Source organism: Miniopterus natalensis, chromosome 2, assembly GCF_054644295.1.
Source record: "Miniopterus natalensis isolate mMinNat1 chromosome 2, mMinNat1.hap1, whole genome shotgun sequence".
NCBI classification, from domain to species: Eukaryota; Metazoa; Chordata; class Mammalia; order Chiroptera; family Miniopteridae; genus Miniopterus; species Miniopterus natalensis.
In genome coordinates this window covers 76081193-76100410 of record NC_142082.1, presented here as the reverse complement: position 1 = coordinate 76100410, position 19218 = coordinate 76081193, and the positions used below count along the sequence as shown (strand labels likewise).

Here is a 19218-nt window from a genome sequence, read left to right as displayed (position 1 = left end):
GTAGTGGAATTTTCACTGATACATCTCCTAGGACAAAAGAAACAAAAGAAAAAATAAACATATGGGACTACATTAAACTAAAAAGCTTTTGCACAGCAAAAGAAATCAGCCTCAAAATAGAAAGGAACCCCAAAGGTCTGGGAAAACATATTTTCCAAGGGTGTATCTGATAAAGGGCTAATTTCCAAAGTGTACAAAGACCTCATACTACTCAGCAAGAGGAAAACAAACAACCGAATTAAGACATGAACAAAGGACCTGAATAGGCACTTCTCCAAAGAGGACATACAGATGGCTAAGAGACACATGAGAAAATGCTCAAAGTCGCTAATCATCAGAGAGATGCAAATTAAAACCACAATGAGGTATCACTTCACACCATCAACAAATCAATAAATGACATGTGCTGGGGAGGGTGTGGACAAAGGGGAACCCTAGTACACTGCTGGTGGGAATGCAGACTGGTGCAGCCACTATGGAAAACAGTATGGAGGTTCCTCAAAAAATTAAAAATGGAGCTGCCTTTTGACCCAGTGATCCCACTTCTAGGAATATATCCTAAGAATCCTGAAACACTAATCAGAAAGAATATATCTATCCTTATGTTCATAGCAGCGCAGTTTACAATAGCTAAGATCTGGAAGCAGGCCAAGTGGCCATCAGTATATGAGTGGATAAAAAAGCTGTGGGACATTTACACCATGGAATACTATGCAGCTGTAAAGAAGGAGGATCTCGTATTCTTTGGGACAGTAGGGATGGACCTGTAGAAAATTATGCTAAATGAAATAAGCCAGGCAGAGAAAGACAAACATCACATGATCTCACTTATTCGTGGAATATAAAGAACTTAATAAACTGATGAACAGAATAGATTCAATGACATTGAAGCATGGATCAGAGTGACGAATATCAGAAGGATGGAGGAGGGTGGGTGTGTAGAGGGGGAGAGAATAACCGTAGAATTTATATGCACATATGCACAACTCAAGGACACTGACAATGATGGGGAGAGGGACTGGGAAGGAGGATGGGATGGGGTGGAATGGGTCATTGGGGAGGAAAAGGGAAATCTGTAATATTTTAAAGAAAAATTAAATTAAAAGAAAACAAAACAAAACAAAACAAAGAAAAAGAAAAAATAAACATCAAATGAAAAAGTTTTTTGCACAGCAAAGGAAATCATCAATAAAATGAAAAGATGACCCACTGAATGGGAGAACATATTTGCAAATGATACATCTGATAAGGGGTTAATATCCAAAATTTATAAAGAACTTAAAATACTCAACACCCCCAAAACAAACAACCCAATTAAAAAGGGACAAAAGACCTGAATAGACACTTCTCCAAAGAGGACATACAGATGACCCATCACCATATGAAAAGATGCTTAACAGCACTATTAATCAGAGAAATGCAAATTAAAACCACAATGAGATATCATCTCACACCTGTCAGAATGGCTACCATCAATGTATCAACAAACAAGTGTTGGTGAGGATGTGGGGGAAAGGGAACCCTCAAGTACTGTTGGTGGGAATGTAGATTGGTGTAGCCACTGTGGATATAATATGGAGTTACCTCAAAAAATTAAAAATGGAACTGCTTTAATGACCTAGTGATTCCACTTCTGGGAATTTATTCAAAGAAACCCAAAACACTAATTCAAAAGAATATGTGCACCCCTGTAAATAATACTGCAGTATTATTTACAATAGCCACGATTTGGAAACAGCCCAAGTGCCTATCAGTAGATAAGTGGGTAATAAATCTGTGGTACATTTACACAGTGGAATACTACCTGGCCATAAAAAGAAGGAAATTTTACCCTCTATGACAACATGGATGGACCTGGAAAGCAGACCAGTACCATATAATTTAACTCATATGTGGATCTAATGAACAAAATGAGCTAACAAGCAAACAGACAGACTCATGGACAGAGAGCAGGCTGAAGGCTCTGGGTGTGGGGATTCTGGGTGTGGGGGATTGAGAAGAAAATAAAAGAAAGAACTCATGGACTCGAACAACAGCGTGGTAATTGCTGGGAGGAGAGAGTATGGCAGAGGTGGAGGATCATATGGGGTATAAAGAATGATGGACAGAGACTTGACTTGGGGTTGTGAACACACAATACAGTGTACATATGATGTGTTGTAAAATTGTCCACCTGAAACCTGTAGAATTTTGTCACCCCAATAAATTCAATAAAAAGGAAAAAATAACAGACTCATAAAACTTAGGTATGAAAAACCTTTTGGAAAATTTCTATTGTACATTTTACTTAGGAGTTATTAGCAATGCTGATTATAAGGGACACAGTAATTTTTAAAAAGGGGAAAATATTTTGCCAAGAACTGTATCCTTACCGCAAGATTCAGTTCTCTAGGCATTTTCAATTAGAGAATTCCAAATCCACAAGTACTGGGGAAAAAGGAATATGTTTACGCTCAACTAATTAACCAAGCTCTTTTAATTTCTATTTTCAGGTGTTTCCTGCCTCTAGTTATCCTGTTTTCCATGAATGCCTTTAGGGCTGAATATTTACAAACCTGTCTTTACTTCTCAATATTAATAAACAGACTACGCCTACTACAACAGTGATATGAAAAGGATACAAAGATGCCTACTTAATAGAACTCAAATGATAATCCCTTTTCTGTCTGACCTCTGGATTTAGCGGTTTATCTGGCTAGATCTTCTCCCACCCCTGCTGACTTGACTGTAAAATCTCTTTCAACGGGGATTAGCTTCCCACACTTGTTTAATTCTTCTTTTCTGGATAACCAATCTACCTAGACTATTTTTTTTACAATTGAATATAATTTCATTGTCCTATGGAAACCCTTTTGTTTTTACTAGACCAGGTGGGGTTCTGCATGTGTTGTGGGCCAGAACTGGGACCTGGTTCTCAGAGGCAAGGGTCCTGCAGAATATGAGTACACTGTAGACCCTGAAGATGCCCAAGCTCTGGGCTATTCAACTACTCCTGCCCCATTTCTCTGTGCACCTATCTTCAGAAAAACAAGTTACAGACAGGGGCCCTGGGATCAAATTGCCTGGACCTTATCTCCTCCTGACCATTTTTTGTCCTCATAAATCTATAAAATGATGATAAAAATAGTTTCTACCTGATAATACTGTGACAATTAAATGAAATAATCAAAGTAAGAGTTCAGCATATATCATGGAACATAGGCATACTTAACAGCTATTGATGTTGATGATGATGATGATTGTTATTTTATGACCATAATCCCTATTCTCATCATGACTCTTTCATGCCATGAAGAAATGTGCTCCTCAGTTTTATTACACCAATCATTTTATGGATTTCCTGCCAATCGGTCAGTTTACTGTTTCTTCTCTAATTAAGTTTATGTATTTATTCATCCACCCAACATATCAAGGCTCCACTAGGTGCCAGGTACCATCTTAGACACAGGGACACAATGGTTAGTAAGACACAAATGCTTTCCTTTGGGTGCTCATATTTATTGAAGAAGATGACATATACACGGATGCCAAATCTGGTATTCATTCAAAGAAGGCACTTTCCAGTAAGTCTAGTTTATCCAAATAACTTTCAGCAGGGATCAGCTGCAATTGGATGCCAAGGAACTGCACTTTGTTTTCTGGTGTGGGGAGGGGCTGATGGATGTTAATAATAAGTTAGATATACCAGACATTCCATCCACTGGAGTTCATACTGTTTAATAAGGTCATTCAGACCTTAATATGAATGAAATATTTCTTATCTGACATGAATAACTTTGAGAGAGCGAAACATTGATTTGGTGGCCTAAGGCATTTGAGACACAATAGGAGACTAATGCATACTGAGCACACTGGGGACACTCTGAAATCAGACGGCCAATGAGGGACTAAATACCAGTGGGAAAAGTCAGAACACTCAGCTTCTAGTCCCTCTGGCCAATTATGATCATTTACCATTTTTGGATTTCTCATTTGTAAAATAGGGAGAGATAGGAGAAGGGATACTGCTGGACTGGATAGCTGATCTCACAGATGCATAGGATTATGCCTGTGGAAGGAGACTTAAAGATCATTCAGTCCATCCTGCTCATTCTACAGGTGAGAAACTTGTGACTTAGAAAGGTAAAATAACCTGCTCAAGGACACACAGTTTGTTATTTAAAGAACTAGCAAGTCACTAAACTTTTAAGACAGTGTTTACCTCTAGGGTACAGCAAAGTACTCAAGTATATTCTGAATTTTTGAATTATGCCTTTTATAAATAAAGTATGCTCACTATAATTTTAATATTTTTATTTTATTGTATTCTATTTGAGAATGATATTTGAAGTGCAGTGTGTGTGTCCTGAGCCAGTCAGCCCATTACTACAAAGTGAAGTCACCTTATTTGTATTACCCACATTATCATGTATGCATGCTTAATGGCCAGACACTAGCCTCCCTCTTCCCCTAGATATCCCTAGTTATTTCTAAGAACTTATCCGGCTCTTCCTCTCTGACTTTTCGCCATATTCCCACAAAGGTGTGTCTATTGCTACTAACTGTCATGGATCATGAGAGTATTGCTCTGCTGATCACAGCTATTTCCACGGCTGATGCCCCTGGAGAGGGGCATCTCTTGGACAGGAGATCTTGCTTTCCTAGAACCTAAGGATTATATTTGTTCTTTAGGAAGCTGGAGGTCTTTATCACCACTGTCTCAGGCCTTGGCCACACCAGAAACCACTTGTCTTTCTTTGCTCTTGTCACTTCCATTGCTCCTGCTGGCATCACGGAACCTCCCAGACCTTCAAACCAGAGTTCCTGCCCCACCTGCCCCAAAGAGAGATGGAGATGATAATCTTAACCATGCAGTGTTCTTAGGAGGTTTAGAGATGATGTATGTAAATGCCTGGCACATAGTATGTATTCAGTACATGAAAACTCTTATTATTATTTCAGATTCTTTATCACCAAAAGTTTTAAGAACACTAGGTGGTTGGGTTGATGAACTTGAATGTAATTTTCTTCAATTTTCTGTGCTCACCTTTTGCTTCAGGTGTTCTTAGAGAGTAGTGAAATAGATAAAATGTGACCATGAGGAAAGGAAGGAGTTCATTCATTCACTCATTAATTCATTTATTCATTCAGAAAACATACATAAGATCCGATTATTCTAGGCTGAGGAACACAAAAGTGTATAAGCCATTTCAACGGTTTATAGGTAAGACTCTACACAAACTGCAGCAATACAAAACAGGAGGTAAGTTCTCCTGGGGTTCAGAAAAGGAACATATCCTGGTTGGAAAGATGTAACTAATAATAATGGAGCAATTTCAAAGCACTTCCACATGCATTTAAGAACTTGATTTTCACACACAAAAAAACAATGATTCAGAATTCTCATTTGTAGATGAAAAGATGATTCAGGGAAGGTAAGTGACTTGCCTGGGCTTGCTCTAATAGGAAGTCAGCCCTAGGACCTGAATGTTCAGATTCTGAAGGGCCCTCCACTGTACCAGCTTCATGGAGAAGATGACCTCTTGGACTGAGTATTTAAAGAGGAACCAATTGCCCTGGCCGGGTGGCTCAGTTAGTTGGAGCATTCCTGTACACCAAAAGGTTGCCGGTTGAATTACCTGTCAGGGCATGTGCCTGGGTTGCGGGTTTGATCCCTGGTCGAGGCACATGCGGGAGACAGTCGACCAATGTTTCTCTCTCACATCGATATTTCTCTCTCCCCCTCTCTTTCTCCCTTCCTCTCTCTAAAAATCAATAAAAATATATCCTTGGGTGAGGATTTTAAAAAATTAAATAAAGAGGAGCCAATTTTGACAGGTAGATCTAGGGGCCAGAGCTTTCTAAGTAAATTGAACAGCAAAGCTATGAAGGCTGGAAAGGTAATGACATACTTGGAAAAGGTGATAGAACATGTTAGCTAAAGCATAAGCTATGTATAGGGGATTCAGAAATAAGAAAAGTGTATTGCACTGTGGCTGGATTACACATGATCTTAATCACCAGACAGGAGTTTAGAAATGATTTGGTGGAGGGGGAGGGGTATACTGAATACAGGAGAAGAGGTACCATCAGGAAGATTTGGAGAGGTGAGTCAGATCGTTGTGGAGAGGATGGAAGAGGCAAGGTAATCCATTAGGGGACATTAAGGTAAACTTGTGAGTGGCATGGGAAGACGAACTGGATTCAAGGAGCATTGAATGGTGAATTAGCATGGAGATTAGGTGAGGGAGTTGAGAGAGTGGCAAGGAGTAAAGATGTCTCTCAGCTTTCAGTGGAGTTCCTGGAAGAATGATTAGGCCATTAACAGAGTTGGTGAATTGTAGGAGCTGACTTAGGAAGAAAATCATGAGCTCCCTTTTGGATCTGTTGATTTTGTGTTGCTTCCTGCATTAATTACCACCTGACTGTGCACTGGGAAGTGGGTAGTGAGTCCAAGGAAGAACAGTTTAACAGACCACCCAGAGGACCCTTTCTTTCTGTTTCTGCTCAGCTCCCCACTCCCTTGCCCCTTAATTAAGAACTCCTTAATAGAAGTGCCTAATGAATACAATGCTTGGTATGTAATGGATACTCCAAATGTTTGGGAAAGAAATCTACCTAGAAAAAGAGTTGTCAAGAGAAGTTTCAGAGCAAAAGCAAAGACTAGAGTGAGGGAAAAGAGAAAATGGTTGCTAACCATGAGAAGTACCAAATCTGAGTAACTGGAAGTAGTCATTTCTCAGACATTAAGGACTCCAAAGCCTGGTGGGAGCTCCCGGTGGTAGAAACCTGGTGGAGCTAAGAATATAGAGAGACTCTGAGGCCAGGGTACCAGAAACGTGAATGTTGAAGTCGCCAGGGATAATGGCAAAAAGTAAAAATGACTGCTTTAGACCTGGGCAAGAAGGGACCCTGCTCTGGACCCTGGCCTTTAGAGTACCTCACTTTGGCTCTCTTCTGCTGTGCTTCTCCCCATAGGGAGTCCATGGTACCATGAAGTCATGTTCACTGTGTCTCTAGACCCAGCTCTGGGTACCAGCGCCCTGGGATTCCTTGCTCAAATGGCCAAGCCTGCTTCCAGTGTCTTTCTAGGCCTCTTTCCTGGGTCTTTCTTCCTGGGTGCACAAAATGCCACTGCTTTGCCCACTCCAGGCCTGAGTAAAGGCCCAGGGGCATCTTTTGAGGAGGGTAGGGGGACATAAATAGAGCTTTGGTGGCGAGAGACAGGACTTGAATCCTGTGAGCAGGGATATGCACAAATGTTCTTAAGGTCTACTCTAGTTTGAGATGGAACTGAGATGTAAAAGAATGAGAACAAAAAGTAGCTGGGGGTTGGTTTCCAGATTTCTTTGCACCACCACATTCTGAAGCAGATGTCCAAGAAGTCAGGAAATTTAAATTCAAACCCAGACTTTCAGGTGGTAAAAAAAGTGCATTTGTCAATGTCAAAGATTAGACTATATTTTATTTAAATTTGTAAGCTTGATTTATAACTTATATTTAGATATGTGCTATGTAGAGCTCCATTTGCAATCTTGCTCTCATACATTAGGAGACTTGGGAATTAGCAGGTTAACAGATCTCCCTGCTGTGAGTCTTGAGCTTCCCTCCTGTTTCTTGACACCCACTGCATTTTTTGGGTGATAAATTGTTTTATTATCTGTCTAGTCTGATAGACACAAAGCTGTGTGGAGGCAGAAACCAGGCTGCCTTGTTTACAAATACGTATATTCTGATATTAGGACAATGATGGACATTGAAGTAATCTATTCATTTTAAGCTTTAGGCGTGTGTCTATGTGTGTGTTCCCCTTTATGTAAGTGATTGGACTGGGATCAGATATTTCATAATGAGGGCCTGGAGTTCTTAAGTAACGGATTCACTGAAGTGCATTAAAAATGTAAATCAACATTTAAAAATGAAATAAACAACTCAGCTTTTGTTTTTTCCTTCAAAAATTGGAACTTTGGCAAGACTGGCATATAGTCCAATATGGCCACAGTGGTCTGAAGCCTTTAAATGGGCCTGTGTTTATGAACAGGCCACACCTCACCACTCACAAAACAAATGTGCTGGACATAGCCTGGCCACCAAAGGTCTCTGAATTCATGACCTCTGAACCTCTGGCTCTTTAAGGCCCCTTTGCTCCAAAAGAATGTCTTTAATCTCTTTATGGTTTTATTTCTACCAAACTTTGAATGACCCCAGTGTCATTTGAATTGTACTATAGCATTGCATACCTGCTTATATCTGCCATAGATTTTGAAACTTAATTATTTCACATATAATCAAAGAAGCCCACCTCCTCTAGAAAGCAACTCTCTATTAGTGTTATGGATCCAAATTTTCCTTGATCATTCCTCCAATGAGCCTAAGGGGAGATGCTAGACTGGAGAGACCAGGGCTTCACTGCTTCCTGAAAGCTGAAGATTAAGTGTGGTGATGCAACAAGAAGTGTTGGGGGCACTGAAATGCAGGAACTGCCAGAGTTAAAGTTGCAGAATCAGGCTTAGAAGAATGATGAAGAAACTGAGAGACGCTGGAGCTAATTTGTTCAAGTATTGAGTGTGCACGACAAGCCAAGGAATGTTTTGATGCAAGGGATTCAACAATAAACCAGCCAATGTCCCTGCTTTCATTGAGCTTAATTCTCGTGTGGTAAGCCAGATAACACTCATAAACACATATATTACATACATACACATGTACATGTCAGGTAGAAATAAATGCTACTTATAAAACCAAAGCCGAGCGAGGGAACAGCCACTGAGGGTGGCTGCTATTTTGGGCGGCCCCACAGACCTCGCCCCCCTCCTCCCAATAGGGTACTAGATGCCCTGTCTGGGGAAGCTCCTCCCACGTCCCCGCCCATAGGGGGCCTTGGGGACCGAGCAGAAGCCCAGCGTCCGGGAACGCGCCGCGCGGAAAGCCGCGCGCTTAGGGTTCCCGGCATTCCCCTCGTTGTGTCAAAGTCGGATTACCCCCCGCCGGACTGTGGCATGCTGGGAACTGTAGTATCCATCCGCAGCTCGCCGTTGCTGGGGAGCAGTAAAAGCGGCTAAGTCTGGTTCCATTGCTGGGACATAACTTGCAGCGCCCAGGGGTTGTGGGGAGGTCCTGTTGGGGGGAGCGAGGGTCACCCCGATAATACCCTGTACATCCAGGCAGGAGGGCATCCAGGCCCGGAGCCGCCCCGGGCACGTGACCGAAGCCTCCCGAGGCGCGCGCGGTTTCTCCGAGCGGTTCCCTCCCGGCCCCGCCCCACCCCGCTGTCCGCCCGCCCGCCCGCGCCTCCCCTGGCGCTGCTGCCACCTCGCGCTCGGAGTCGTCACGGAACGTGCTCTCCTCTCCCCCTCCCCCTGCCCCCCTCCCGCGCTCCTCCTCCCCCTCCCGCACCGAGACTCGCCGCCGCCGCCGCCGCAGGAGTAGCCGCCGCCGGAGCCGCGCGCAGCCATGGCCGAGAACCCCGGCTTGGAGAACCACCGCATCAAGAGCTTTAAGAACAAGGGCCGCGATGTGGAAGTGAGTGTGCTTCCGCGATCTGGGCCGGCCTGGCTCGCCCGCCGGACCGCGCCAGCCCCGCGGCGGCGGGGAAGGGCGGGGGGCCGGCGCCGGGATCGCTCTCGCCGGCTCGCGGTGGGTCGGAGTTGCCGCCGCCTCCCGTCACCCCGGCCCAGGGCTGGGCGGAGCAGGCGACGGGACGCGGTCGGCTGCAGCCGCCCTCTGGAGCTGCGGGCGCGCGGACGGGGAAATGCCGGGGTTTTCGGCCCCGTCACGCGGGCGCGGCCTGCTGTCTGCGAGGAAGGGATGTGGAGCTGAGGCGGGGTCCCCTGGCTGGGGCCTCGCGGGTCGGGGATGCTGCCTCCGGCGTCCGTCGACCGCACCGCCGAGGGGGTGGCCGCGGCTCGCGGGTTGCCGGTGCAGCCTCCCGCCGGCGCAGCCCCCTCGGTGCCTCCCGCGCTGCCGCACATGGAACCTCGGCTCTGCGGGTCCCCGAGCCTACCTTCTGCGAGCTGGGCCCAGGCGGGCGGTGGAGGCCCTCAGAGGGGGGTGGGGACCAGCCGGGTAACTGACTTGTTTGAGGGTGGTGGGTGGGGGAGGGTAGGATGCGCCAGGACCATTTTCTTGTATTCCGGTGCTGTCCTTTGGACCAGTCGTGCTGAGCTGTTCCAGCTCATACTCCTGTTACTGCTGGCATTTGGAGCAAGCTGAAGGTGGACAATAGTTTACCATCTATTGTGTTGATCCCTTGGAAGAGACCGTTGTTCCGACCTCCGCTTACAGGACCTGTTTTCTTAGCATTGCTTGTTTGTAATGGGGGTGTGCATAGGATAATTTCTTTGACATGTTTTACTGAAATCAATTGGGTACACAGGTTCATGCGGCCTTGTATATGTCTCTCGCTCCAAGCTGGTAGAATTTCGATGTGGTTACAAAATTGTAAACATTAATGCCTCTCGGTTGCTACACAGCATGTTGCCATTGTCTCATTCAGGTGACATAAGCAGATACTATTTGCAAATTCGACTTATTGAGGCAGCGCTGGAGGTCTCTGCAGCTACTAGAAGCAGTGTAGTAAAATGCACAAACTTCACTGGGACTCTGACCTCTGAATTTCTTAGGGGAAAGTAGTTTTAAGTCCATAGCCCCCTTTTCTAATACTGGGTGACATGGTTTGCAGTTTTGTAATTCTTGTTGAGGGCTCGTGTGAATAAGAAGTGCATTTAAAGAGAGAAGGTGTTGGGGGAAATATACCATTCAGTGTAGAAAACAGACAGAACTCAGGCCATTTTTCAGAGCTACAAAACTAAATACTAATTGGTAAAAAAATAAGGAAATACTTGAATTCCCATTTGAATGAGATAAATAGAAGTCATCTGTTTCTGTGCTGGTCATGGTTAAGTTACTTTTATGAGAAATACTTCTAAGCAAAAGGAATAGCTGCAAGAAATTTTGAAACTGCCTCGTGTTATTGGTCCATTTGATGATAGGAGTTAATTTTGAACTTCATCAGTAATTGTTCTTGAAACTTACCCCTATAATAAAGCAAACTTATGTAGTTTGAAAAATACCATATTGTTTATAGGAAATTCTTTCCTCTGTTGACTTTTGAGACAGGTTTTTGTCTTATTTGCCTCTATTTTGTTCTGGGAGCTCAGTGATGCCTAGTAAAAACTCCTGCACGTAATAGGTACATGATAAATACTTGCTGATGACCAGAATGTAACCACTAACCTCTAGATTAATGGCTGCTAACTAAACCTTTCAGTCTGAAAATATTAGTCACAACATTACATTTCCCAGGATACGTTAGGGTAACCAAGGCATGAAATAACAGATACTCAAATGGTGGTTCTGTGTGGTAGATGCTATACTAAGGCTTTATGATACCTCATTTAATCCTTATAATAACTTTATTAGTTAGGTATAGCATTATCCCTACTTTACAGGACGAGAGTACTTTAGATGAGGAAACTCAAGTGTGCTTATGTAGCCTGCAGGAGGTCACAAAATGAGTGTCGACACTCATTCACTAATTGTCTATTGGGTATCTAACAATTGCAGGTCTTGGGGATACCAAAGGGAATAAAATTCAGTCTGTATCTCAAGGAGTTTACAGTTCTATAGGAGTGATAGAAAAGTAAACTGATCGTTACAATGCAGTATATCAATATGCGTATTCTGAGAATGCGTAAGAAGATCCTAACTTGGAGCTGAGCAGCCAAGGGAGGTGTTCTGGTTAATTCCTAGTGGATGAATGGGAGTGAGTAGATCCTGAAGGATGAAAGAATGTTGGCCCTGGAAAGGGAAAGGGCAAGGAAGAGGCATTCCAGACTCAAGGGAGCAGTAATTGAAGTGACCTGGGAGAATGTAGTAAGGCTGCTGAGAGAGAAAGGAGTGCTAAAGATATGAGTAAAGGGTAATCTGGGGTCAAATCTGATCAAATGCCTTTATTGTGGATTTAGGTATAACTAAGCCTAAACTCCATATTTAATTTAGTCTTATCTATTAGGAACTATATTACATTAGAAAGTTATACTACAGCATATCTCTCTAAGTAGTTGTGATTATCAGGCTGTTTCAAAACAGTGAGATACACTTTGATAAGATATCATTTGAAAAGATAAAATATTACAAATTATACAACCAGCTGATACACAAATTAGATGCTAGATACAAAAATAAAATATATATTTTCTAAAGAAAATAAGAGTTATGCCAGTGAATTGCGTGTAGGGAGAGGTAATTTCACAGTAATTCAGTCAGGAATGGCTTCATAGAAGTGAGGTTGGTGAATTTTATAGGAAGTGTGTCCTAAACGTGAACTGGGCACATGAGAAATTAATGAATAAAGATCCAGGTGAAAAAAGAGAGTGAAGAGACTGCAGGGGTTTGAGAATATGTTTGTGGCAAAGAGTTGCTTGGAAACTTCTTGATAGGGAGATCTGAAGGAATTTATTTCAAAGTAGAGTTGGAAGGTGTAATATGATTAGAACAATGGTGATGCAGTAATATCTAGAATTAATTCTGGAGTCATAGTGCTGTTATCCTGTACACAATGAGGAATTTTCCAAAAAAATTGAGGCTGGGGATGGTCATGGAATGAGGATTTGCATGTGCTCCTCCTTTCTTCTTTCTTTTCCTCTTCTGTGTAAAACTCACAGAACAAAGAGGATAAAGGTTATCCTGAAATTTACAGATGGAGCTAGGGGAGGGAGAAATTATCATTGATAACAGTTTGAAACTTGGGTAGGGTGAATGGATTTTGTAGCTAGAACTAGGACACATGATGAAAATAATTACTTTTATTTGGTCTGGAATGTGTATTTTAATACCAGTCATTTTCATGTAAGGCATTGGTTCTTAGGCTTTTTTCCTTCTAAAAAAATAGTTAAAATCACAACTTTTAAAATATATTTGTAGAAAAGTACACAAAACAGATGTTCCGTTTAAGTTCTAAGCATTCACTTATATTTCAGACATTCAGGTTACCGCCATCCAGGTCAACTTTTCTTTTTCTTGCACCTGTATACCTCAAGGATGTGATACTTTCATCAGTAATGATAACTAATGCTAATTATCTTAAAAATCCTAACATTTATTGACTGTTTACAATGTACCTGTACCAAGGGCTTTATATGTATTATGTATTTAGTCTTTACAGCAATCCTGTGAAGTATGTACTGTTATAACTTGAGGCCTACAATTCTTAAGTAACGAGCCCTAAATCACAGGGGGATAAGCAGCAGAGCCTAGACTTACAGTGAAATAGCATGACACTACAGCCAGAACTCTTGCTCACTGTGCTATTCTGTCTCTCCACTGAGTGGAGCCTAAGACTTGACCTGTGTGAAAGTTAATTAATGGAGAAAATATTTTAAAAACCTTGAATATGTCACAAATTCCTATTTTGGCATTTTAAAACCTTGCAAATAAAAATGTTTGCCATCCTATTTATCATTTATTTGCCTTTTTTTTCCTTTTTTCTTTTTACTCTTATAAACTTTCCTTATGAGTAAGGAGTCAGTTAGTTGGTTTCAATGAAAAATAGTAACCTGTATTCTTGGGCTAAACAATAAGCTTTATGCTTTAGTCTCTAATACTAGGTATTTATATTTTTTTTTTCTTGTTTGCACATTCAGCTAGCACTACCAAACCTGCTTCTCTCTCCGGACCCCTGTTGGTAGAGGATGCTGTATAATAGTTCAAGCTTAGAACTTTATCCTTGACCCCCTTCTCTTCACTTCCTTCCCTTGTAAGAAGTTCTCCATAGGACCCTTCCTGGTTGACTAATAACATACCTATTACTGTCAGTTCCTTTTCTTTTCCCTCTCTCTAATGCTTTCCTCAGTAAGTTTTCCTTTGCCTCTTTGGGATAAATTGCTGTAATGTACAATAAATTGTATGTTTGTATGTAGCTGTTAAAGTGTGTGGGCTCTGTCAAGAATCTCACTGAGGGTAGGGACTGACAAGTTAGTGACCAGTATATAAAATTTAATAAATGCTCTCTGAGACGATAAGCTAGATAATGTACTTGGAAACAAGCTACATTTGTGACTGAAAAGCACAATATTATTCTAAGATACTAATAATTTCTTTTGGTGTTGACTCCATGGCAGTGAGTGATATTGTTGCCAAGCCCTCCTTTAACAGTCATTTCTGCTGTAATGTATTTCTTTAACATGAACTAATTCATACTTGAATGGTAAAGAGGAATTATGTTACTTAATGCAAAATTCATGTTGGTTCTTATTTGATTCTTACTAGCACGTTGACTCTTTAGCACTCCCAAGTAACAACATTTGAACAAACACAAATAATTGAAGTACAGGAACACAGTTGAACACAGCAAGCCCAGCAGTATGCACATTGCCCAGTCACTCATGTTCTGCCTCTTGGCTTCATTTAACCATATGGTCTGTCTAAAGGTGCTTATTGCCGCTACTGTCTTAATGTATTTCCTCTTTCTTCCTGGTTTTGCAGAACATAAACTTTTTCAGGAATCTGTGTGCCATATAGCAGATACACTATAAAGATCTTTTCTTGAGTTAATTAACAGAATATAGTCTTTTCTGGGTTTTCTACCTCATTGATTACTCTTTTTTACTTGGTTTTGCCAACTCTTCTTCTGGTGCATTGAGTGTGGGCATGCTTTGAGATTCTGTCTGTGACTCTTGTATAGACACTTTTTATTGCCCACATCAGCAGTTCCCTTAGTTTTAACCATTTGGGGAGGAATTTAAATCTGTTTTAATTCTGCTGGAAATTAATCACATGAGCATCACCTCAGTTTGTCAAGCTCGAAGTGTTTAAAGTTATGTTTGCCTCTGTTTTTTTCTTTTCTTTTTTCTTTTTGTTTTTTGTTTATGGCATCATGATTTGCACTGTGACCTGAACTTGAAACTTGAGAGGTTTCTTGGACTCCTTCCTCATCTTCCACATTCAGTCAGATGCTAGTCATGTAGTTTGAATCTCTGCGCTGTCTCTGGGTTTTGGCCCTGCCTCTCTATTCCACTGCCTCCAGCCTACTTTCAGCCTTTATCACCAGGCAGTTTAAAAGTTACCTCCAAAGTGGTATTTTTCCTCCAGTTTATAGGATTTTTCAGTGAGCCTGATACCTGATTATTTCTCTAGGGTCAGCTTCCTCCCCCTACTTCCCACACCCCTTTAAGCTCTAGCAACACTGAACTTCTTATATGCTTATACATAATCTGGAATCCTGCCCTCCTCTGCTTGCCAATGCTATTTCTATTCTCAGGGCTATTCTGCTGACTGGAATATCCTTCCCTGCCTCTTGTTGCCTGGCTAATTTTCTACCCCTCTTAAATACCCAACTCTGGGTTTAGCTCTTCTGAGAGACCTTTCTGAATCCCCTTCATTCTCCCAGGTTGAGTTAGGTACAGTTCTTCATTCCTGGAAGAACTCCGAGTATATCTTTCTCATTGTGCCTGTGATAGTATATTGTAATTATGTTTTACCTATTTCTCCTACTACATTGTGAGCTTTTTGAGGACAAAAGCTATATATTTCCATTGCTTACTTCCTAGTACAGGAGCTTGAACAAAGTAAGCACTAAAATATTAATTGAATGAATACATCCATACCAGGTATCACCAGCCCAGTAATTTTTCTAAAGTATATTTTTGAACTAAAACTTTTAATCTTTTAGTGCCTTTTCCTCCTGCTTCCCAGATCGAGTCCAAACTTTCGTTGTGATAGGTAAAGTATTAGGAGATTAGGACACATGCATAGTGGAATAATTTTTAAATTTTTCTTATTTTTTTAATCATAAAAATGGTCTAATATATAGAAAAAGTAGAGAGAATAGTATTAGTCCTATATGCATATCACTTAGATTTAATGTCATAATTTAATGTCATGTATTTGCTTCATCATTTGTTCATCTGTATATAGCAGATGTGGCATTTTACTTCTGAAGACTTAAGGCTACTTCTCTAACATATAAGAATGTGTTCTTGCATAAATACATATCAGCCTGACACAATAATTTTCTAATGACATTTAATCCAGTCCACATTTAAGTTTTTCCAGTTGTCCCTCAATTATTATTATTATTATTTTTACATTTGGTCTTTAGAAGCATGATTAAACAAGATCAGATCACATTTGGTTATGTTTTTTTGTCTCCTTTAATCTAGAATAGGCTCCTCCCACCATTTTTTTATTGTGGTAAAATGTACAACATAAAATTTACCATTTTAGGTATTTTTAAGTGTACAGTTCTGTGGCATTAAGTACATTCACGTTGTTGTGTAACCACCGCTCTCTGTCTACAGAACTTTTTCATCTTCCCCAACTGAAAGTCTGTCTCCATTAAACAGTAAACAAGCTATAGCCAACAATGGTCTAAATTGGAATATGTCTTTTAGTTGGATAAAATCTAGAATTATGGTTCCTCTGTAACCAGAGAGCCCTTTTTGGTCTACATTCCCCCTGGAAGTTGCTCTCTTCTCAGTATACAGACAAGAGGCTATTAATGGCCTTCCATCATACTCAGTGGACAGGAGAAGTAATAGAATTTAAAATTTAAAATGTAGGTTACAATCTATAGAAAAGGAAAATGAACATCGATGACTACCTACTTTGTGATACAAATTGTGCTAAGTGCTTTTGTTAAGGTTTATCTCATTTAAATCTAAGAACCACTTTTTGAAGTAGTTTATAATATCCTACTTTTAAAGAGTGCTATTATTTACAGATAGAGTAAAAACAATAGAGGGAGCAAAAATGATGAGGAAATTGATGAGCTGAGGATTGAATATGTTAAGAAACTTGTGGAATTTTCTGAGGCGTAATCCAGGAGACACTTCAGCTCAAGAAAGAGACCTGGGCCCAAAGTTTTAACCTACTTAAATTCCCAGGCTTTGTTGGACTTGCAGAATATACCAAAATCTGTTTATTTACAAACACAGCCGTTTATTTAAAGGATGCTGGCTAAGGGGAGCTATAGTGGAAGGAATGATTCAGTCTGACATTTGAAAGTTACTGTCCACATTGGCTCCCTTTTCGCCTCAGAAACTAAGCTTCCTTATATATCCCCTCCCTGCCCACATCACACATCTTGTTTATTTTTATGAGTAGCAGCTTAAAGGTTTTTTTAGTTGTGCACATAGACTATCATCAGCTGACGTGTATAATTTCTTTAACTCCATTTTTTATTAATTTGATTTTCTTGAGGATTTATCCTTGATTGAAGTCTTCATGTATGTTTAGTAGTACTGTTATAACAGTTTATCATAAAAGGAAATGGTTCTGGCATAAGGATAGGCATATAGATCAGTGGAATAGAATTGAAAGTCCAGAGATAAACTTTTACATTTATAGTAAATTGATTTTCAACAAGGGTGCCAAAACAATTCAATAGGAAAAAAATGGTCTTTTTAACAAATGGTGTTGGGACAACTGAACTGGATATCTTCATGTAAGGGAATGAAGTTGGGCCCCTACCTTACACTATATAAAATTAACTCAAAATGGATAAAGAAATAAATGTAAGAGCTAACATATTAAAAACTCTAGGAGAGAAAAAAAAAGTGTAAATTTTCGTGACCTGGAAGGAAGCAATAGTTCCTTGGGGACAACATCAAAAGCACAAGCATCCACATAAAAATAGATAAATTGGATTTCATTAAAATTAAAAATGTTTTTGCTTCAAAAGACATCCATCATTAAGAAAATGAAATGAAACTCACAGAATTGAAAGAAGCATTTGCAAATCATATCTGATAACAGAGTTGTATTGAGAACATATAAAGGACTCTTAAAACTCAATAATAAAAAGATAATTCAAAAATGAGCAATGGACTTGAAAAGACATTTCTCCAAAGAAATGGCCATAAGCACATGGAAAGATGCTAAGCATCATTGGTCTTTAGGGAAATGCAAATCAAAACCACAATGAGATGCCCCTTATCCACTAGGATGGCCAAAATAATAAACACAGATAATAACAAGTGTTGGTGAGGATGTATGTGGTGAAATTAAAACCCCCATCATTGTTGGTGGGATTGGAAAATGGTGAAACCACTTGGAAAAACAGTTTGGTAGCCTCAAAAAGTTTAACATTTGAGTTACCACATTACCCAGCAATTTCATACTTAGTTTTATACCCCCCCAAAAATAAAAGCATATGTGCCTACAAAACTTATTCATAGTAACAGTATTTATAATAGTCAAGAAGTAGAAACAATCCAGATGTGTCTCATCTGATGAATGGGTAAATAAAATGTGGAATATCCTTACAATGGAGTGTTATTCAGTAATAAAAATGAAGTACTGATAAAAGATAACAACATGGATGAACCTTGAAAACATGCTAAGATCATACAACCACAAAAAATGCATTACTGTATGATTCCATTTATATGCCTCTGGAAGGGACAAATCTATGAAAACAAAAAGTAGATTTGTGGTTTTATAGACGGGTGGGAGCATGGCAAGAATGTGGGAGGGGTGACAGCTAAAGGATACAAAGTTTCTTTTTGTAGTGATAAAAATACTCTAAAATTGATTTTGATGATGGTTGCACATCTCTGTGAATATACTAAACACTATTGAATTATATACTTTGGGTAAGTTGTATGGCATGTGAATTAAGTCTCAAAGCCGTTATAATACCAAAAAATAAATAAAAAGAGTAATGGTTCCACTGTGATATATTGACTAATTGCAACCTAGATTATATACAGGTAAGCAAAACAATATACTATACTATTTTAAACACCAAGTACCAGTACTTCCCTATATTTAAAAGATTAACTAGATGTTAATATAAATGTATTGTTTATAACCTTACCGAAAAATTACACATCATTGCATGTTTCAGAATTCATCAGAAACAAATCCAAATGACCCAGTTTTTAACACATTGCGTACCGCATAGAAATCTCTAAGACATACGCCAGGGACCGCACGTTTTTGGGCAAACTGCATATTATTTAAATCATCATAACTACAATCATAATGCACTTTAGGTGTTGCTTTTCAATAATTATAACATTTTTATTTACAAAAACAATTAAACAAAGTTCCTAGTACTTTTTTAACGTATGGTACTGCTTAAAACCGTTTCCTCTATGAAGAGGGACCAAACAAAATTTATGTAAGTATCTAGATGCGCTCCTTTTTCCATGGGTGGCAGGCTCTTGTAGGAATCATCAAAACAGTCATCCGCATCTTCGATCTCACTAGGAATATCTGATAAATTATCGTTAAATA

General features: G+C 40.2%; 1 protein-coding gene across 1 annotated transcript in view; it reads left to right on the top strand.

Annotated features, from left to right (window-relative positions):
• The first annotated feature begins 9405 nt into the window (after positions 1-9405).
• Positions 9406-19218, top strand: part of KPNA3 (karyopherin subunit alpha 3) — a 77106-nt gene continuing 67293 nt past the window's right edge. The window contains exon 1 of the mRNA XM_087814350.1: positions 9406-9501. Within this exon, the coding sequence (XP_087670476.1) occupies positions 9433-9501 (69 nt within the window). The 5' untranslated portion in view covers positions 9406-9432. The remainder of the gene's footprint in view (positions 9502-19218) is intronic.